At 39.9% G+C, this 23,078-nt stretch overlaps 1 protein-coding gene across 3 annotated transcripts in view; it reads right to left on the bottom strand.

The window, feature by feature from the left end:
- The window catches only part of MAK (male germ cell associated kinase), a 63,465-nt gene extending 42,226 nt beyond the window's left edge, over window positions 1-21,239 (bottom strand). The window contains exons 1-9 of one of the 3 annotated variants that reach the window (XM_074944888.1): window positions 21,104-21,239; window positions 20,402-20,566; window positions 10,902-11,243; window positions 7,602-7,656; window positions 6,740-6,861; window positions 5,605-5,684; window positions 3,279-3,411; window positions 3,020-3,191; window positions 1,399-1,566 (exon numbers count right to left, since the gene is read on the bottom strand). In XM_074944888.1, the coding sequence (XP_074800989.1) occupies window positions 1,399-1,566; window positions 3,020-3,191; window positions 3,279-3,411; window positions 5,605-5,684; window positions 6,740-6,861; window positions 7,602-7,656; window positions 10,902-11,002 (831 nt within the window). In that variant the 5' untranslated portion in view covers window positions 11,003-11,243; window positions 20,402-20,566; window positions 21,104-21,239. The remainder of the gene's footprint in view (window positions 1-1,398; window positions 1,567-3,019; window positions 3,192-3,278; window positions 3,412-5,604; window positions 5,685-6,739; window positions 6,862-7,601; window positions 7,657-10,901; window positions 11,244-20,401; window positions 20,567-21,103) is intronic. The other 2 variants (XM_074944887.1, XM_074944890.1) reach the window with 2 other exon arrangements.
- Window positions 21,240-23,078: the final 1,839 nt, after the last annotated feature.

The raw sequence follows: 23,078 nt of genomic DNA, 5'->3' as shown, positions 1-23,078 counted from the left end.
ATGAGGAGGTGGAGTCAGCCACGTTCCAGAACTCTGAGGTGATGGGAAAGCTAGGCCACTCCCTGCAGTTCAAGGAGGAATTTGCAAAACACACCCACCCCCTGCTGCAGAGGAGGGCTTCCTATTGGAAGGACAGAGCATTGTGATGCATCATGCTTCAAATGGATGGAGACAGAATGAACTGCCTTGGCTCTGCCCTGCAGGAGGAAGGACACATGAACAGTAGGGGTGGGTGAAGAAAACAGAGAAGGAGAAAGAATGCCTGTGTGATGGGTACATTTCTACAGGGCTCCAACACTAACATTTAACACTACATCACAATACCATATGGACTATTGCACACCAACTCCTTGACACCTGTTTATATGAGCCCACACTAAAGTCTCCTTTATGCACTGCACAGCTTACTCCTTAACAATGCAATTTAGGCCAGTTGTTCCTTTTTACAGAAGGGCTGTGTGGCATTCTCTGTATGATGTCTACATTGCTAGAGGTGACTCTTGTAATACTAGTTCTTTTTGTAAAGTGGAGAGAGGTGGTTGATTTATTTTGTACCACCAGCTTAGTCACGTTTGAGTCACCTGCATTATATCCACATGTGACTAGTTGGATTTTCATCTTGTCCTGCAATATTCCCTTTTTCGGTTATATTCCCTGCTATAATCCTCTTTTACATCCTATAAGTGTACTTACTTTAACTTTGGATACACACAGAAAGGTATCTTATTTAGACACCTTTGGTACTTGGCAGTACACATATTTTGGGTTTTTATTAACTCTTATGGAAAAAGATGTGATATACCATTGTTGAAGTCCCCACAAAATTTGTCCCTGATTGCTTAGTAAGGTTCACCTCACATCTACACAAAGATATTCAGCTCTTATATAGCACTTTTCACCCACGGATCTCACACTACTTCACAAAGGAAGGTTTTATCACTTTCCCTTTTATAAATGGAGAAAATGAAGCAGAGAGAAGTAATTTGCTCAAGGTCACACAGCAGGTCAGATACCAGGAAAACAACCCAGGTCCTCTGAATCCCAGGTCAGTGCTCTGTCTATTAGACCACATTGATTAGTTCACACTTGCTGACTGAATTTATTCAAGTAAGGTATGACAGAGACTGAGGCTCTGATATGGACCTGTGCTGACAGCATCAACAAGACCAAATTACAGAGAGAACATAACTCAAAGTTTGATATTATTTGAACCACCCAACTTTGAACATTTGGGCTTCTCTCCTGTCTTATTTCCACCCACATGTACAAAACAGAAGGCTGATTTTTACTTTCTTACAGTGCTATGATGATCATTTGGCTAGCGTGTGTAAAATTTTAATGTAAAGCACTATATAAATTATTAGCCTTATAATGAATCCATCACTTAGGCAGTCTTACCTGACTTGCTGTAGGTCGCTTCTTTGGATCCCAGTTCAGCATATCAGTCATAAGCTGTATTGCTTCATTGCTGGCATTTGGAATGAGAGTTTTGAGGTGCATAGGGATACATTGTGGGAAGCGGAAATTCATGGCAGATGCAAGCTGGTACCCTTCTGGCCAGTCACTCTATTAAAAAGTGAAAACAAGACGTCAGAGAGTTAACACTACATCGTTTTGGATCAAATTAAAACAGAATTCTACAACCTGCATGCTGAGGAGGGAGGTGCACAGACCAAGTCACTAATCACTAATCTGAAGTCTAATCTAACTAATCCACTAATCTAAGCTGGAGTCACTAATCTTGTGGAGATAATCCATAATGCCTTGCCATACCTGCATCTCTTCAGTCTATTAAAAATTCTGCAGGTAAAGTTGTCTTCTTCTGCTGCCACTGCAACCATCTTGCCCCAATATCCCTTCACGAGCTTCCTCTCATTTTCAGCATTAAGTTCAGGCTTCTCATTTTTACCTTCCACCCCTGCTTACGTCTCTCTTCTGTCTATTAATCTTACATATCCTCTCACTCCCATGTACCTTCCCTTCATACTACTGTTTGCTCCTGTCACCTTCTTTCATGCCATCCCCTACTCTCATTTCCCATGCATCAAACATCATTTACCTCCTCCTTCAAACCTTCTTTCATGAAGTCTCCTCACTGTTGCATCTCCACACCTCCTTCCATTTGAACTGTTGTGCTATGGTTAGTTGTATCCAAATTGAACAGTATGCTCCCTGGAGTGGAGACTGTCTTTCTATGTGTTATGTAAAGTGGCACACACATTTAGAGTGTACTACAAATAACAACACATGTAGTACTTTTGTAACTCATTGCAGAATCAAGCATTTATGATTTTTGTTTTAAAAAGAACAAAACCTGATTTGTACCCGCAGAAAATAAATATGTTTGCATACCCGAATATTTGCCTGCTCAGATAGCTACTTGTGCAAGCAATTTCTCTGTGTGTGTGCAAATGCAAGTACAAGTGCACATTTTTGTAAGTGCTACTCAGCCTACATTTATCAAAACTTGGCCCTTAAATAGCATATGGTGCCTAAAATAATTGAAAGTAATTCTAACACTTACAGATTGTCTACATTTCTCCTCCCTTTATGCCATTGCTAACAATATTTTACATGAAAACAGGAGCCCTCTATCTTATGAGTTTGTGTTCCATTGTTTCCTCACTTTAAAGGCACAATTCTCTAATTAAGACATCAGAATAATTTGGCAATGTTACAATGAAAAAAATATTTTAATGCAAATATCCTTAAAGCCACATGTGCAACCTCTTTTTTAAAAAACAATTTTTCATTTACCTGGCTTTCATCATAATGTAGAGTAAGTGGACATAAAAATCACACATCATATAAAGGGTGTTAATACGCAAAACAGGAGTATTATTCTATACGTCAATAAGAAGAAATAAGTACAATTTAGAAAGCATCAGGTGTTTGCACAAGCAATTACTATATCGTCAATAGTTTATACGCACCCATTAAAGGCAAGAAAGCACTTCAAACAATTTATTCATTTTATTCTCATTAGCATATACTACTATAAATCTACAATCGGACTTACCTTCTTTGGAGTCCCTAATACTTGGCAAATTTTGAAGATTTCATCTACTTCGCTTGTCCCTGGGAAAAGAGGTCTCAGCGTGTACAGTTCAGCCATTATGCTACCAACAGCCCATATATCAATAGGAGAGCTATAAACAGAAGATCTCAACAAAACTTCAGGTGCACGATACCTATAAGAAATCATGGGCCAAATTCAGAAGTGGAGGTACAAAGCAAGGGTAAGTTAAGGTCATATGTTTACTGCATAAATCACTTACCATCTGGTAGAAACATAATCGGTGTATGGTGGCTGAGATCTTAATTCTCTAGCCAATCCAAAATCAGCTATTTTCACAAGTTCTGGGCCCATACAGAGAAGGTTTTCAGGCTTCATATCCCGATGGAAAAAACCTGAGAGTATATACAGAAAAAGACAAATTATGCTATCACTTGTTCATCAGCCAGCTTTGATTTAGCCATACTAAGTTCACTTTGGGATTCTCTGGAGACCATAAGCTTTTCTTTCATTCACACTCTTTCAACATATGTTATATTATAAAGGAAGGAAACAGTTTTCCTATCATTTAATTTGATTTATTGGTATATTAATAAGCACAAACGATCTGGTTTTAAAACTCTAAAGAAAACACGCAGCAACTTTCAGGAAATGGCTGTTTCATTTTGAACTGTGATGGTTTGGCTATCAATGCAATGGTAGTTTGTTTTGTTTAATAATTTTAAACAACAAACCAGTTTTAGAAACAGAGCACTTTTTTGTTTCTTCCTCTTTTTTATATATATATATAAACAAGAGTCTCTGACAATATTATTCAGTTAACATTTCTTGTAGGAGTTAGTTTTATTTATCACTCTGGGACCACCTTGCAAACATTGGATTTTAACAGGACATCCCAAATTCTGATTTTAGATGTTCATATCAGCAGTTACACATATAAATGTCTGTTTCATGCACCTAAATTCTAATTTGAGCATCGAAATACAGGATTTGCAAGTTTTATTTAGGTATCCATGTTTTAAAATTAGGCTGTCTATAACATGGTTTCTTCCTCTACATGGTCTAATCAGCCTTGCTGTTTAATTCAAATATGTTGTTAGATTTGTAGAAAGTATCTATTGACCCCACTAAGCAATACTGCAATTCAGTATTTACTGAATTTATTGGTTTTCTATGTGCAGCCAAGAAGATATGAGTACCATCATTATCAGGAGGCGCTGGAGATGGACTGGCCATGTGCTTCGGATGGAAACTGACTCCATCACCAGAATAGCACTAAGATGGATACCTGAAGGCAAGCGAAAACAAGGCGGCCCGAAAACATTGTGGTGAAGAGCTGTAGAAGCTGAGCTGAAAAACCTGGGACACAGCTGGGGAACCACTGAAAGACTTGCCAGAAACAGACCAGAGTGGAGGAGCTTTGTCACTGCCCTAAATACCAGAAGCATAATGCATACTAACTATGAACTGAAAATCTAAAAATCACAAGGATTCAGCTCTAATTATGAAGGCAAAAGGTGATTTTGTAAATTTCATCATCTTTCTATGCCAATATATCTAAGATTAGAACAACACTAACATTTTATAGAAATGAGACTTTTTCACAAGTTCTCTACATGTGACTCACTCGTCTATTTTATGCGTATAAATAGAAAGTTTGTTGATGACCAGAGAATAATCTATGGTCATAAATCAAAAAGACACGAAAACAATACTTTATAGTCACTTACAACATTAGTAAGCATAGGAGAAGTTCTTTTTAGTGGAGTACTGTATCCAAAAGTCTTACTATGTCTGTGTAGAAAAGCTAAGACAGAGATGACTTGGAATACTATGTTCTTTATTTTATCATCAGTGAACATCTTATTTTCTCTGACATATTGCAGAGAAAGTGATGAGGGGAGGAAAAAAAGTATATAATATAACATGAACAGAAGAATAGGATGATACTTTTTTAATATAAAGGGACTTGTTACTAGTACATCAGAATGCAGTTTAAAAGATGCTTTGCACACCAGAATAAATTAAGTGGAATATTTTGCTAAATTTGTGTAAGTTCTGAAAGATGCAGTGCACCCACAACTTCTTCAATGAGCTGTGGCTGCTCATACCTGCTAGATTTCATGCAATAGACATGTTCATTTTGTATTTTAGTGAACAAATTATTTCAACATTTTTGTAGATATTGCATTAATTTATTTTGATATCTTAAAAGACAGATGAAACTGCAAAGTCACAATTGTCCCCAAACATACCCTCTTGAGAAAAATAAGAAATACACTGTATAATACAGCATGCAACTTTCTTCAGAATCAAAATCATCTTTGATCTATTAAACAGTCTCTAAATAATAATTATTGGTGCTTTCAGAAAAGAGAGCCTCCGATTACAGAAGAACCAAATATAATTTAAAAATCCAGATGGCTTTCTTAAGATAGCACATTTCTGAGACTACATATGGCAGCCACATACTTTCTATAATATGATAACTTGATCTGTTTAGCCTGTAACCTCAGCCTTAATCAAACCTGCATTATCCTCTTTGTCAAAAGAGGGCTGCAAAGTTAAAAGTCTGCAAAGAAACCTACCGTGCTTATGGATAAAAGCTAGCCCTTGTAATATCTGATACATAATGTTTCTGATGACTGACTCAGGGAACAACTTGTTTCTGCAAAGAAACAAATTTACATAAAATATTTAACTATTTCAAGCAATTTTTATATAGATTTTTTTTCCTGTAATAAATAACATTTTCAGCATTTTATACAATATATTATGAAGCAACTGAACCCCAAGGGTGAAAGAACAAAGCAAAATTTCTATATGAACAATCTAGGGCTTAATATGTAGTTCCATATTCAAGTAAAACTCTCTCTGATTGCAAAGGGTATTGTGTCTGCCTAAGGACGGAAAGATCAAGTTCCATGTCTGTAAATATGTTGGTCTTCTCTCTCTTTCTCTCCTGTGTACATACAACCACTCCCCACCGCCTCCCCACCCCACCCTCCGCAAACCAAACCAAATATAGGCAGTTGGTGAAATATTAGTCTAGTGGTGGGCAACCTGCGGTCCATCAGGGTAATCCGCTGGCAGGCCGCGAGACAGTTTGTTTACATTGACCGTCTGCAGGCACGGCTACCTGCAGCTCCCAGTGGCCGCAGTTCGCCATTCCCAGCCAATGGGAGCTGCAGGAAGCAGCAGCCAGCACATCCCTGTGGCCCACACTGCTTCCTGCAGCTCCCATTGGCCGGGAAGAGCAAGCAGCCGTGCCTGCGGATGGTCAGTGTAAACAAACTGTCTCGCAGCTCGCCAGTGGATTATCCTGATGGGCTGCTTGTAGCCCATGGGCCACAGGTTGCCCACCACTGAGATTCATACATTAAAGGGCTTAAGAAAATTGCTTTCACAAATTCCTGCATGGCTACTATACACCCAAGGCATGTGATTATCTCAGAATTCTTATCGGGTTGCATTATTCCCGCTATACTGGAAGCTGAACAATTCATAATTTGTCCTCAGATACATAGGCATAACTTCCGTTGACCTCAGTGGGGCTGACATTAAGGACAGAATGTACAATCAAGCTTTTATTAATTTGAATCTACTAAGTATGGAATGAATCTTAAAACAGAAATTTTAACACATTGCTCAAGATATCAATAGAACTCATTAAAAAAAGTGCAAACACCAGATTCCACTGAACGTTTTACAAATGAAACATACCTGTCCTTCATTAACTGATAGAGATTTTCCTTCATATACTCAAACACAAAATAAAGGTGGTCATTTTCTCTGATAACTTCTTTCAGTTTTATCACATTGGCATGATTCAGTTTCTTAAGAGACTGCAATACAGCAACATGTGTGTTAAAATTATGACAGTAATTTTGGTTATTCAACAGAGCTAAAATAGAGCAATGCCTAAAGTTTTGTTAATTCTACATTAGAAATAGTTCTTGGACAAATGCAGTGTATCTTGTCTATTTTTCTGTACTTCTTCTGAATACCTATTTGCATTCCTCCACAACAGTATTACGTTTATGAAAGAATAAAGCTTCAGGGGCAAATTTTTAGAGTATCCAGTTTGTGCAAGTGAAACTACTGTATTTGCATGCATAAATCCAATATTTTTCAACCAGGCACTCAGTTATCCATAATTTGCATGTAAAAAAGACAAGGCCAATCAACAGAAAACTTACAGTAAATGGATATTTTAAGGTTGATATCAAAATCATGACTACAACCCATGCATGCAAGATAAATTAATAGGACTTGGATGAAAACAGCACATGGAAGATCCTTCCATATCATATAAATATCACAAATCACAAGATACAGAATTTTTCAGCTCCACCATTAATCAGTTTACTACACTGCTTCATATACTGTTTAATTTAAAATAATATGTTACACTGTTGGATGTAAAAACTTCAAATACAAAATGTCAGGTAGGAGATTAAACTTTCCCTCTCACTCCTTAATAATCTGGTTTTATATTTAGGACTAACTAAGGTATAAACTTAAACAAGAAGGCAAAGACACAACATTCAGTATACATTAAAAAACATTATGCTCTCAGTTTTACCTTGACTTCTCTCAAATTCATACATTCATCCCAAGAATAGAACTTTCTTTTCATCCTGAAATAAAATCCAGAAAATACAGTGTATTCTAAATGAACAATACATACAAACAAAATTTTCTTAGAACCAAGAAAGATCAGGAATGTGTCACTTTTCAGCAGCATAACAATCAAATTCTATTTTCAATATGTTTCAAATATACTTGATTTAATAATTTTATTAATATTTACTAAAGTTGAATTGTATTGTTTTTAGGTTTGCCACAGTTTAACGTAATGTATGATATGTAACCACTACACAGTTTTTAGAAGGTAGTTAGCCACATAGACCAAGGTATCCCCAAGAGTTCTATAAATATCAGCAAGCATTTTACCCCACCTATGTAATCTGAACTATGTCCTTAATCCTGTCGGAGTCAGCATGACCCAGAGGATAAGACATTGGCCTAGGAATTTGAACTAGGGGAGGTCACTTGGGTATGTTTACACTGCAAGTGAAAGTGCTATTGTACCATGGTAGTGACAATCTAGCTAGCATACATAACAACAGTGGTGTACAGACATGGTGACACTGACTTCAGCATGGGCTAGCTGCCTGAGTACAAGCCCGCAGGGGAGCCTGACTACAAACTCAGGTTGCTGAAAGTTATGTACAGCCTAACCCCGCTAGAATCCAAACATCAGGCTTTATTTTGCTCTTCCTGAAGTCAAGCTCTCAGTGACTTATTCATAGATTCTAAGGCCAGAAGGGATCATTGCAATCATCTAGTCTGACCCCCTTTAACACAGGCCATAGAACTTCCCCAAAATAATTCCTGGGACAGATCTTTTAGAAACACATCCAATCTTGATTTTAAAATTGCCAGTGATGGAAAATCCACCACAACCCTAGGTAAACTGATCCAATGGTTAATTACTCTCACTATTAAAAATGTATGCCTTACTTACAATCTGAATTTGTCTAGCTTCAACTTCCAAGCATTGGATTGTGTTATACCTTCCTTTGTTAGACTGCAGAGTCTATTACTAAATATTTGTTCCCCATGTCGGTTCTTAAAGACTAATCAAGTCACTCAATCTTCTCTTTGTTAAGCTAAATAGATTGATTCAAAGAGCTCAATCACTATGTCATGTTTTCTAATCCTTTAATCATTTTCATGGCTCTTCTTTGAGCCCACTCCAATTTATCAACAACCTTCTTGAACTGCAGACACCAGAAATGGACACAGTATTCCAGCAGCAGGTGCACCAGCGCCAAATACAGAGATAAAATAACCTTCCTACTCCAACTTGAGATTCCCCTGTTTATGCATCTAAGGATCACATTAGCTCTTTTGGACACAGCAGCACACCAGGAACTCATGTTCAGCTGATTATCCACCACAACCCCCATTTTTTTTCCACAGACACTGCTTCCCAGGAGAGAGTCTCCCATCCTATTGGTACAGCCTACATTCTTTGTTCCTAGATGTATACCTTTACATTTAGCCATATCAAAATGCGAATTGTTTGCTTGCATACAGTTACTAAGCCTTTGAAAACAAAGCCAAATTCCAAGGGAGGGAAGGAAGAGAGTGGAACTCTCCAGTATGAGGGCTGTATTAAAGCAGGTTGGGAAAGACACCTGCTCACATGGGCCCACAATGGGTTTCTTCCTTTAGAAACAGAATTGCTTTGGTGTTGATCTTTGTCAGAAGATCCAAGAAAACTTTAAAGTTACATTTATTATTTAGATTCCCTGATGACAAGCAGCTATGTTAGAGTGGATTGTGTAGCAAAGCAAACAGGCAGGAATATATTGCTTACAGTAATCTACTACATCATCTAATGAGACATGAAATGCATCTGTTCTACCATTTCTAAAGTACAAGTAGTGAAAGCAAAATTAAATTTAATGGAGTCAGACCTCATTCTTGCACAACAAATTTAAACCCTTAGGAACAGAGAGACTTCTCATTCTACGATGGGCCAGAGTAAGGTAATTTCTTTTTACGTGTATATGGGCAAAGTAGTAGTCAATCAGGACACAAAAGTGTTACAACATGGTCTGGGGTATTCCTCTGCAGCTGAAACCCATGGAGGAGCCACACTGAGGCAGAACCTAGGGTCAGTGGGAATAGTAACTGTTCTCATATGCTCCCTGGACCAACTGCCCTACATCTAGCAAAGATTGCTCAGTCTTAGAGGTTAGAAACCAAACTCCCCTCCCCTGACAGGAATAATTTGCCCCAAAAGCTCTATATGGGATCACGTCTGGGTCACAATAAGTTTGTTTTTGTAGACCTATTTTATGCCCTTCTGCACAAAACAAAATGGATAGGGCCTGAACCTCATCATAAGAATTTAAGGATTTAGGAGTGCCCAGGAGCTAATGGTTTTAAGAAGAGATTTAAAACCAAACTGTCACCTTACCTATTTACTTACTTAACTAGGTACTTATACATTGCTCATCATTACAGTAACTTACTTACAAATGCTAAAGCATGCATAAGGACCTTTGTTTCTTTCTCTCCATCTGCCAGTTAAGAGGGAATATATCTGTTTTTATAGTAGTTAACATATTTATTGTTGGAAGACCATGTGTAAGAAGCATAGTTTCCATTTGAATCTGGAGGCTTGTGGCTATTCCACAGTCACAGGTCAGTTGTCAAGAAAGTTCTTTCACCCACACCTCTCGCAAGTCCCACTCTTGAAGCAAACAGTTCAGTTTTTCCCAGAGGAACACAGCTATCATGGGAATTCAATATGTAAACATGAGAAAAATTTGGTGAGCATTTTAAAGTATCTCACAGAGTATCAAAAAGCATATTGCAGTCACCTTTAAATTTCTGACATGCAACATAGGCAAAAAATTAGTTACTAGGATATTCAGGGCATTAGGGTATAACTGTAACAAATATAACCACTGATCCAGCAGCTTTTCCTAAATTATCAGCTGTAGGCCAAATTCTGCCCTTTGACTTTTATTGGGTGAAAGATCACACTTATTACTTTCTTCTAAAGTTACTTCAGGAGAAAAAACACCAATGATTGATTTTTAAATCACATTCTGGTTTTGTTCAGGGGCCATATCCTTGGCTGGTGTAACTCAATTGACTTCCATGGAACCACAGTGTTTTACACCAGTTGAGAATGTGGTCCAAGGTCATCAAATCAGACATCTAAAAGAACACGCAATCTTTGTTTTTTAAGATCTTAGTTTACTTGAAAAATTGTCTTAATTTTTTTTTGTACATAAATAGCATAGTATAAAAGAGTTACAATCTTAACTATTTAAGAGTACGTTTACTCAATATCACATACCTTTTGATAGCCACAAGCTCGCCTGACTCATTGCTCTTTCCCATGAGTACACTGCCATAGGTGCCGTCACCAAGTTGTTTCATGGTTGTGTAACGGTTCATTTTGTAAGACCTGGATTGCTGAAAGCCTTGAAAACTTTAAATGTCTCCTTTTATTAGAGGACTTCTACACTCAATTTTTTTTAAGACAAATTTTTTTTTTCCAGAATGATGATGTTATATGAGTGGATTGTTTGTCATAATTTATTAAGATATTTGGTCTTCTTCCTCAGGATTATAGCCACTTTGAGATCCAGAAATAAAGTAACAAGGAAGGGAATAATGCAGCCATTCTTACATACATCTTTAACAAACAAACAAACAAACAAAAAAAGGGGGGGGGGTGAAAAAGGTGAATTTTAACATTAATGTATTCTAGGAAAAATACAATAGAATACTCATATCTAACATGAATAAAAAATCTTATATTTATGTTTTCGCTGTATAATGGAACATGTCAGAATGGCCAGGGTTTTTTTGCCATATGGAATAAAGATGCAGATCTAAACTGAATATGTGCTACAAGCATCAAGCAACTTGCTACATCCATGTGGCTTTTCCTGTAAGGTGTGAGAATTCTCCCCATAACACCGAGAGCACCAGGAGCTAACAATCCAGCATGAACATGATATCCCAGTGTAGGTGTATTCTGCTGTTTAGGAGACATGTCCAACCCTGCAGCTGGCTAGCACATACTCCTGTCTGCAGGATGTGCTTGCTTGAAACAGCCTCCTTATAAAAGCAGCAACTTGTCCCACCATTCAGTGGTGCCTCTGGCATCAGTGAGGAATCGTGCACTGGCTGTCATGATGCCAGTAGCAGATGACCCACTCTGCTTATTCCCTGTGCACTGACCCTCCACCAGTTTGGCCACAAAGAGTATAAAGTAATCATTTTGCCCCTCATTGAAATGCAGCCACCTCTATGGTGAAATGAAATAATTGTTTAATAGTGCACAGCAACACTACCCAGCAGATTTGGAAGTAAATTATTGTGGAAATTTTAAATAGGCAAAAAAAATTAGACTCCCAATCTTCAACCTGCTGCCTTATAATGCCATCTAAAGTTTGCTATTTTAGGCCCCAATCCTGCAAACCCTTACACATATTAACTTCAATGGGCCTACTCATGGTAGACTCGTCTTATTGCTTAGTTTTATTTATCCTTTAAAAATAGCTATTAAAAAATACAAAGATTTATTTTAGAAAGCCCTCTGAAAGCATGGTTATTTGCACTTTAAAAGACAGCATGTAAAGCATAAGAAACTATATAAAATATATATTAATATGCATATATAACAAATATAGAATGAGATTAATTTTAATAGGATTTGGTGTCCAAGTCACTTAGTCAGCTTTGAAAAATCGCATACACACGTCTATATACTGTTAAATGATCCTGATAAGCCAGTTTTGTGTGTGTATTTTTTTATATATATAATGTTTTCAATTTTATTCAGAACTGCCAGTGAACCAAAAAGATCAGTTATTCACACAGCTCTAATAATAAAAAACCCCATGAATATTGGCAGGGGAATCCAGAGACTGGTTTAATATTTGAAAATACTTTTAATTCCCTTTAGTTGATTAGTTTTCAAGTTGGTGATTCCCCTTTACGAGTTCCTTCATTAGCCTATCACACTAAGTGGACAATCATTCTCATACAACTAGACTGATATTAACGCAGTATGTTGACACCTCTGTATACCATACCCAAAGGAAGTGGGTTTATATATAATCTCCCTACTAACAATAAATTTGAACCGTAACCCCAGGTCTGAAAATGCAGAAACTTTATATGTGTATCTGAACTTCATGATGGGTCACTAGCTCGAGAATAGACTGAATGAAAACAAGAGGACCCTGAATTCTAGGAAAATTTGGAGCCTGTGTTGGATCATATTAAAGAAGTTCTGTATTAAAATCACAAATGAGTTTGATTCCCCATAGTTTAAATTCCAGGGTATTACTAATTAAGAGGTCTCTTGGTTTTTGGTACTGTTTCTCTCCCTCTGTATGTGAAACTTGCAAGCTGCTAATTGCGTTAGTACATTCTAAGACAGAGTCTGTTCTCAAAGCAATTCACAGAGAGAGACTCAAAGCAATACTCTAACAACAGACACAGCACCCAGAGACTCCCCGCCCTTTTGTTGTATTAACAACTGTGATTAAAATAGAGATAGAGGATGGATGTGGATGGATGCTTGGTGTGGATAAGAACTGAATGATCAGGGAGGTGCCAGCCTAAGAATCCAGTGTCCATCGGCTGAAGAAGGCGTCAAGTGGAAATAACCAGAGGACCCCGGAGGGCAGACTGGAATCCACCCAACAGCCTCAAGAATGGGAGAACCAAAGAACAAGATAACATCTAGCAGCACGGAGCCGTCAGGAATGTGCTATCTGCTGATTGATTCAGCAACAGCATGATGAAGCAATTCCCATAGACTGGCATAGGAAGAAATTCCTATAAAAATAGACTCTAAAAAAGTGAGAACTTTGGGGTCTGATTCTGCAAACCAACTTCCAGGAGCATCAGATGAGCATCTGACAAGGCCCTGCTCCCTCCTCATGTCCAGGCCACCTGGCCAGTGGCTTGGCATGAGCAACTCTAAGGCTGGTAACTATGATAACAACTTTGCAGAACCTGTGTGTGTGTGTGTGTGTGTGTGTGTATGAATGAATGACTGTGTGAATAAATATGAGATTGAATGGAATGTTATAGCTGTAATTAACTGCTTACTATGATTCTTTCTGTATTCACAATAAATGTGGTATTTTGCCTTTTTCCCTTTAATAAGATCCTGCTGGTTTTTAATTTATTGGTATAACATTTTGGTGGAGAATTGCGAAAGGGGGAATATTGGTAAAAAACCTCAGTTATTGTAAATATTGGTGTGCACACCGCCAGCTCTAGTGAGCTAGGCATTTCTATTAGGTTAATCAGACCTGCTGGCCTCCGAGAAGGTAGCAGGGGACCTGCTGGCCTCCGAGAAGGTAGCAGGAAAAACAGATTAAACCAGACCTGCTGGCCTCCGAGAAGGTAGCAGGGGACCTGCTGGCCTCCGAGAAGGTAGCAGGGAAGAACAGATTAAACTAGACCTGCTGGCCTCCGAGAAGGTAGCAGGGAAAACAGATTAAACCAGACCTGCTGGCCTCCGAGAAGGTAGCAGGGGACCTGCTGGCCTCCGAGAAGGTAGCAGGGAAGAACAGGTTAACCGGACCGGCTGGCCTCCGAGAAGGTAGCAGGGAGAAATAGGTTAACCAGACCTGCTGGCCTCCGGGAAGGTAGCAGGGGACCTGCTGGCCTCCGGGAAGGTAGCAGGGGAAAAACGCATAGATTAAGCTATGATTTCAGAATCTAGGCTGTGTCACTTGCTAAGTAATACCAGCAGTGACAAAGAGATTGAAATATCCATGTTAAGATGTTTAAAAGAAAACAGGGTAAGCCAGTACCAGAGGGAGGAATGGAGTCAGAAGGAACTCCAACCTCACCTTTTGTTAAAGAAATTACACCTTTTAAACAAAACCTTCAAAAATTTGGGCACAGTCCTTGGACTAAACAAGCCCTAGCTGATCTCTGCACTATTTCGGACCTAGAGGATAGATTGGCTCAGTATATCCTCATATACAAACCTTCTAGTGCTGCCAAAAGAGATGCAGCAGCAATTTGGTTGTTGTGGGAGGCATGTAAGGATTCTTCCCTCCGCTTGTCTTCATGTAAAGAGGAAAAGGCACAAACGGAAAAGGGAGCAGACAATTGGAAGGTGCTGGCTACAAATACCCAAAGCCAGCTGAAAATAGTGAAAGAGGCACTCCAGGAATACAAAAAGAGTGAAAAAGTTAACTCTGCAGAGGCTGGAGGGAGGCAGGTAAAGGGGGAGAAGGTCCTATGTATGGCACCCCCAGGCATAATTACAAAGAGAAAGAGTAAAAAAAAAAAAAAGTTAACTCTGCAGAGGCTGGAGGGAATTAAGCAGCTAAACTTTGTGAAAATGTTAAAAAGGAAAAAAAAGTGTTAGAGAAAGAGCATTCTTGGTTTCTTTGCAGCCATTCTGAGGGAAAAATGGGCCCTTTTCCAAAGGAATGTCTGTAAATTAGCCAGGCAAAAGAAACTGATTAAAATCATTTGACTGGACAATTTAGTCAAATTTGCTAAAAGAACATAAGGGGGTTCTATTGGAACTTAACTGCCTCAAATGTATAAAGGGAATGTAAGATGTAAAAAAACAGAGCAACGTGGAAGGGATGTTAAAGAAAAGAAAATGTGTATGTATCTATCTGTGTGTGTGTAAATATGTAAAGTTCTAAGGACCAGTTGGTTTTGTTTTTGTTTTAAATAATGCCACTAAAAATCCATTTGACTCTTTAATTCAAAGTTGCAAAACTGACAGACCTTTTTGCTAGACACAGGTAATTAGTGCTGTTTGGCTTTGGGATTTGGCATTTAACCCTTAAAAGGTAACTCAATGCTTTACAAAATTTAAAATGTTTTTAAGTTGTGGCTGCAGCAGGGCAGTCAAAATCTGGAGAATAGAAAAAAAATTGGATTATTTTTGTTTGGTTGGTTGGTTTTTGTCTGTTTGTTTGATTTTGTAACAAAATAGCAGATGAAAAAAAATAAATAAATACGAAATTTAAAAAAGACAGTGGCCCTCTGAAGCAACAGCAGGGGTGAGGTGCACAAAACAAAAAGAAGCAATGTTAGAAACACTGAGTCTTAAAATGGCTCTGAGTAATCAGACTGTCACTTTGATAAAGGTACATGAAAACTCTGTAAGCAAAAAAAAAGAAATAGTTACACCTTATGTAAAAATTGATATGGATAATGTTATAGAAGTTAAACTATGGAAGGAATGTGCATTTGCCCCAGAACATGCGCAGGGTATATTGTAGAAGGGGCAAAAGAAATGCAAACGTACCATGCTACTTAATTAAAATGCTATTAGGGCTCCAAAGGGAGCCACAATAGGTTGGGTTTTCTTTTTCAGATTGCTGTGTGTTTGGAAGCAGAAGTTAAAAGTAATCAAAACTCTGGTGAAAGTTGATTGTGTCCCTTTTAAGATAGAGTCTCTGAGCTGCTGATGGCTTTAAATCCAAAAGCAGGAAGTGTCTGTGAAAATGCAAATTACCTAAATGATAAAGGAAGGAAAGAACTAGCAGCACAAAGGAGCTGCAGATAAAGGACACACCTGGTCAGCAAACAAATTGTCTAAATAAAAGACATGGGATAACAAGATAATTTTAATAAATTTAATGATAATAAGTATCCCTGTAACAACATATAGTGTGTATGATTTTTGGAAAAACCCTTTAAGGTCGTATGGTAATGATGCTTCTCAGTTATTACCTGTAAATAAAACTTAAAGCTTAACACAGCAGGAAAAACATTATAAACTTGGTCTTCTGTATAAGAAGGAAAACTCAGGGATTTAATGACTAAACAGTGGGATAATTTCCCCATAACCCTTAAAAGATAAAAGCCATTGAAACCTGGCCTGCCTATAGAACAAAAACAGGAAAATACGGGGGCAATTCCTCTGTTTTGCCTGCAATCAGCAAGGGTATTTGTAAAAGAAATATTTTAAGCAATAATCTGCCACCCCAAAAAGGGGTAGAAACATGTTCTTTTTGTCTTTCAGAAAAATCAGGAAAAGCTGATGCCAGCTGAAAAGTAACCCAATACCATGAATCTACTGTCACAATAGAAATTGTGTTTTGTGTTCTATGTTTTGTCTTGTGTTTTGTCTTGTTGCTAGCACTGTTGTGTGTTTAAAAAAAAAAAAAAAAAAAAAAAAAAAGATACTGAAGACCTGCAGGAACTTAAAAATAAATTAAGCTTTCTGTCCCAGCTACAGGACAGCCTGATACAAAAACAAGTACATGCCAATGTAGACTTGGTCCAAATTGGTCTGGGTAACCTACAAGGCCAATGGAATCTTTAGTAATGGCTTACTACCACCACATGGCTTATCCATTTAAAAAAAAAATATTAGAAATAGGAAACTACACAGCCATAGCTCTGGGATGCACTGAAATGCAGATACTTGCACGAGCTACTTTGGAACACAAAATGTTCTGGGTCATATTGGGAAATATTAAGGGTTTGATGCATTTGTTAAAACAAAGAAAGAGATCATTGTTTGACACTTATCAATATGAATGGATGCAATATGTTTCCAGTATTGTAAAACCAGACTTGTTAATGGGAGAAATTGTTGTCAAAATTGCACACCAACAGTCCCTGGAGGCAAAGGTATTGAAGGTTAGCCCACTCCCCATATTACACGTGGGATCCTTCTGGCTACCCTGGACCTCGAGCCAGTGGGCTGGGGAGGGAGGGAAGCTATTGGACACTAGAGGTTGTACCGAATGGACTCCTCAAAAGTGGGTGTGCCTCACCTTGCCTGTTGCCCCAGAACCTTGTAGTAAAGATACATCACTAGGATCATGTATGTGGCATGAATTGGAATCACAAACTCAAATTGCCTCACAGTACCTTCTCTTGAATTGGCTACATAGAAAGTGACACTGACGATTATAAATCTTAGTGTCAAAAGGGGGATTATGTTGGATCATATTAAAGAAGTTCTGTATTAAAATCACAAATGAGTTTGATTCCCCATAGTTTAAATTCCAGGGTATTACTAATTAAGAGGTCTCTTGGTTTTTGGTACTGTTTCTCTCCCTCTGTATGTGAAACTTGCAAGCTGCTAATTGCGTTAGTACATTCTAAGACAGAGTCTGTTCTCAAAGCAATTCACAGAGAGAGACTCAAAGCAATACTCTAACAACAGACACAGCACCCAGAGACTCCCCGCCCTTTTGTTGTATTAACAACTGTGATTAAAATAGAGATAGAGGATGGATGTGGATGGATGCTTGGTGTGGATAAGAACTGAATGATCAGGGAGGTGCCAGCCTAAGAATCCAGTGTCCATCGGCTGAAGAAGGCGTCAAGTGGAAATAACCAGAGGACCCCGGAGGGCAGACTGGAATCCACCCAACAGCCTCAAGAATGGGAGAACCAAAGAACAAGATAACATCTAGCAGCACGGAGCCGTCAGGAATGTGCTATCTGCTGATTGATTCAGCAACAGCATGATGAAGCAATTCCCATAGACTGGCATAGGAAGAAATTCCTATAAAAATAGACTCTAAAAAAGTGAGAACTTTGGGGTCTGATTCTGCAAACCAACTTCCAGGAGCATCAGATGAGCATCTGACAAGGCCCTGCTCCCTCCTCATGTCCAGGCCACCTGGCCAGTGGCTTGGCATGAGCAACTCTAAGGCTGGTAACTATGATAACAACTTTGCAGAACCTGTGTGTGTGTGTGTGTGTGTGTGTATGAATGAATGACTGTGTGAATAAATATGAGATTGAATGGAATGTTATAGCTGTAATTAACTGCTTACTATGATTCTTTCTGTATTCACAATAAATGTGGTATTTTGCCTTTTTCCCTTTAATAAGATCCTGCTGGTTTTTAATTTATTGGTATAACACCTGATCTAGATCCAAACTTGGAAACCTAGACCTATCTTTAAGTCCTGCTCTTTGTTCACACTTCTCTCCTGACCACTTCCCAAGTAATCCCTATTTATTACTTAAATTGACCTCCAACATTTTAAATTATTGTTACTAAGTCAGATGTGTACTAAACAAAAATAAATGCTATACATGCTAACCGAGCAGAATTAATTCTTTCCCCTGTGGAAATGTCTATCTTTGCAAGTTTAGAGCCCGATCCTGCCTCCCCTATAGAACCAAAACAAGAGATGAGGACTATAAGAAATGCAGGATCAGGCCCTTGGTAGCAACAGAGGTTTCTGTCCTGACCCTTCTGAAGTCAATAGGAGTTTTGCTGTTAGCTGAACAGGATAAGGCCTACACATTCTTCTGCACAACCTCATGTCCTGAATCTTACACAGCTCTGTGAAATAAATGCGCCACCACATTCAGGAGCATCACCTGTGAGTACTTAGCTGAAAGAAGAAAGCCTACTGTAAACAACAGATTGTTTCTTATTCATAGTGACACACTGCCAATAATCTCTTCACATAAGATTAAGGAAGGATTAAAACAGAGGACAAATGGAGGACAAAGTGCAATAGCTTGGAAGACCCTAGTAGTTTGCCTACGCTTGCAGAATCTGAGCAATTTTGAAAGTACATTTTCACATTTGTAGCATTACCATCTTATTATGTTATTTAAGCAATAGTAACAGTCAGTAATGTCATAATTAATTTTAAAATGTCTATTTGTAATTTTAAAATATACAATGGGTAAACAGCAAATCACCAAAGTCCCTGAAGCACATTTATAATGCATTTCCACGGAACAGATTCAACAGTTGCATGCAAAAAGAGACAAGCTACCCAAACCCTAAAATATAGTAAATTACAAACAAACTAGAAAATGCAATCCACTAAGGAGCCTCCATGCAGCTAAATAAAACACTTAGAGCCCAATTTTGCCAACCCTATTTACACTGATTTACTGAAATCAATGGGACTGTTCATGGAGCAAGTCACTACCCAAGACGAATAAAGCTGGCAGGACTAGGCCCTAAATGATCCTGTTCTGTTAAAAATGCTTTATTAATAAAATAGTAGCGATACTTTTAAAAACAAAAATAAAACAAATTTTTAAAAACAGACTATGTCCCTTAAAGACATCTGAGTAGTTAGTATACAATATGATTAAAACAGATAGTAACCAAGTTCTAAGATGTGTCCATACATTTCTTGAGCCAGACTGTGAACCCCTTATTCAAACTGTTCAATCTCCTAAGGGAACACATAGAGCATTTAGGGCGCAATTCTGACAGCCTTAATCATCTATTGGAGTACTCATGAGAGTAACTCCTTACCAACATACGTAAAGGATTCACACTCTGGCCCATAGTAAATATTTGTTTATATATGTATCATAAGGAGATTAATTTACTTTTTGAAAAGGTTTGGTACATTTTTTCATTTTTTATTGTTGGCTGTCAGGATAATATACATTTTCCCCTTTAGAATTAAGCTCACGCTTGTCTTGAAAGAGAGGCCACAACTCTCATTTATTCAAGATGTGAAAATCAAGATTTCCTGAGAAGTTTTATCTTAGATCTCACAGATGAAAATCAGACTGTCCTCATTAATAGATCTCACAGATGAAAATCAGACTGTCCTCATTAATACATATCATAACATTATCAGGGCTTGGGCCTACTCTTACGGGAGCCAATGGGAGCCAGATTGGGCTACCGGTGTGTTGTATCTTTATTGGAACAGAATTAGAACACGGCCCCTATTCTCCTCTCACATACTCTAAACCAGGAGTAATTCTACTGGGATAAAGTAGAGTAAGGAAGTGGAGAATCAGGCCCCTTGATAAACAATACAAGGATGGTTTGCAGAAATTATCATCATGCCTTTTAGATTCTACAGTCATTACTCAAACCAAATTCCCACTGACCTTAACAGCTGGCACTGGAAGAAGTTTTGCCTGGTAGGAAGGACTGCAGTCTGACGGAGGGGGCAGGAGGCAGGGGAATTATCCTTGCACTGACTTCTTTATTGTTTACTTTTACAGGAGATGGCTGCGACACTGAGACACTGCTGCAGCTTTATTAGCTGACTGCTGGCCAAGAGAGCGAACAGAACTCTTAAGTCTCTCATTCATCTGCAAGGAGCAGCCTTCATTGTAAGACTAACTTCAGGAAGAGTGTTCATAGTCTCTGCCTTTGGGGAGGCTGTGCCTGTTTCAGACGAGGCATTTAAAGCCTTGCTCGGACATGTGATGGGCTCTCCCTTCAGCCAAACAGCCACAGGAGAGAGATTCAAGGTTGCGTCAGGAAGTGAGCAAAAGGCAGCGCCTCTCTTTTAAAGCACGAAAGTCAAACTGCACCATGGGGAGGGCGGCACAGTCAGAGACACGTGCATTTTTTTTTGGGGGGGGGGGAATAATTCCTCCTCTGGCTTGCCCCACAACCCACCTCCCCCCGGGACAAAAAAACAAGTCAATCTGGTGACATGCCCATCTCTGCTACCCCCCCGCCCATCAGCCCCTCCTCTAGCCCCCCCCCATCAACCCTCCCAACCCCATGTCCCCCCAGCCCTTCCCCCATCGTCTCCCCCTTCCTACTCCTCCCGCCCCCTGCCCCCACCCCGCACTCACTGCTGCGCTCCTGGCCGCCGGGGCCGGGGCCGCCCCCTCTGGCGCGCGGCGCATCCCAACCTCGAACCGCCAGTAGCGCCCCTGCAGTGAGCTCCTCCAGCCCGGCCGGGGTGGGACTCGTCTCCTAGGCGACGGCGGGGGACGCGTGGGGGCGGGGCAAGGAGAAGGGAACCCGCCCATCTGCCGGCACCGCCGTGGCCGGGCCCTGGCGCGGGCGCTGACCACGTGACCCGGCAGGGCTCGCTGCGGGTAGCAATGGCCAGGGTGGCGCGCGGCGAGGACGCTGCGCTCGCGGAGCGTCAAACTCCGCCCCGGTGCGCGCGGGCAGCGCCGCGACGCCTGTTCTGGCACGCGGGGCAGGGGCTGGTGTGCGCGTGCAACCGTCGTGTAGCTACAGCTGTTTGGCAACTCATTTACAACCCCTGAGAGGGCCAGCTGCTCTTTGCAAGGGCTAACGCGGCTACCACTCTGCAACCTGTTGTCATGCTGCAGGGGGCGTTTTGCTACCTGGGAGGTTGCTGCCGTTTCACGCTGCCTAGTTTTTTCCATGGTGGGAGGTGATGGGCTGCAGTAGCCAGCGAGGAACGCGCTAGCAGGAGAAGAAAACCAACCTCTGTGAATAATTTCCTTTCCCATATGCAGGGGCTGTAAGAGCCAAGCTTCCATGCCTGCTATGGGACTTTTTGCTTCAGAATAGGGAACCTAAATGCCTTAGGCCAGTGGTTCTCACCCTGTGGGTCAGGAGCCCATTTTAATGGCAGTGTCAGGACTGGCTTAGACTTGCTGGGGCCAAAGCTGAAGTCCAAGGCCCACTACCTAAGGCTGAAGCCCTGCATGGTGAGGATCAGGTTACAGGCCCCTTGCCTGGGGCTGAGGCCTTGGGCCTCACACCTGGGGTGGCATAGCTCAAGCAGGCTCAAGATTTGGTCCCCTCTCTTGGGGTTGTGTAGTAATTTTTGTTGTCGTAAGGGGGTTGCGGGAAAATGAAGTTTGAGAGCCCCTGCCTGAGGCTACAGGACAGAAGATTCAGAAGCCCACTTTCCACTCTCTCTTTCCACCTTAGTCTTGCAGGCTGAAATTCACAAGAACTCTCACCCCAACCCCAGAAAGCATTTGCTAAGCCTCATAGAAGTCAAGCACATACTGAAGTGCTTTCCTGAATAGGCAAGGGTTTAAGCAGTTAAAGTGCTTTCCTGCATTCGGGACTCTTTCAGGAGAAATGTTTATCCAGCACTACCACCTGCTTCGGTGACTTTTTCATATCAGTACAGTCTTGGCGCTACTGCGGGAAGAGTTCAAATGCGAAAGCTCTGTTGTCTGATGATGGAAGATACTAAGCACAAACAAGCTCCACAGCAGTTAATAGGAGTTGCAGGTGTTCAGCATCAGGCCTTCACATTGTTGGTTTTCTTTACACAGGGTCTGCTCCTACTCCCATTGATTTACACAGCTGTGTAATTGTTTATATGGTGGTCGTACTGCAGATTCAGAATTCCAGCAGGCTGTTGGTGAAGCTGCCATTTTGAGACAGATTGATGCAGCATGTTACGGAAGTCACACGCTCATATGGAGACTTTACTTTTACTTACTATATTTGTACTGCAGCACAGCTAGGAGCCTGACTCATGGCAGACCAGGTATTTTGAGGTGCTGAATAAATGCAAAATAAATTATGTTTTGTTGTCACTTTATGTAAATTCTGTCAGGCAAAGTATATAGTTGCTCTTCATGCCTAGAAAAACATAGTAGAAAGCAGCAGACAGTGAGGATGCTTGCTGCCTCCCGGGATTGGGTCCAGACAGCTGGATCCTGCTTGCCTTGTTCACACAAGTAGTGAGGTTAACTTAAATGGGACCACCATTCTGATCCAGGCAAGCAGGATTCACACCTAAATTTGTAACGTGAGATAGGAGAAGTCAACACTTTTGATAATGTGGAAGGTGAAATGAAATGAGTGCTGTCTAGAATTTTCACT

This window comes from Natator depressus, chromosome 2 (genome assembly GCF_965152275.1).
Source record: "Natator depressus isolate rNatDep1 chromosome 2, rNatDep2.hap1, whole genome shotgun sequence".
In the NCBI taxonomy this organism is placed as follows: Eukaryota; Metazoa; Chordata; order Testudines; family Cheloniidae; genus Natator; species Natator depressus.
This window is presented reverse-complemented; position numbering and strand designations above follow the sequence as displayed.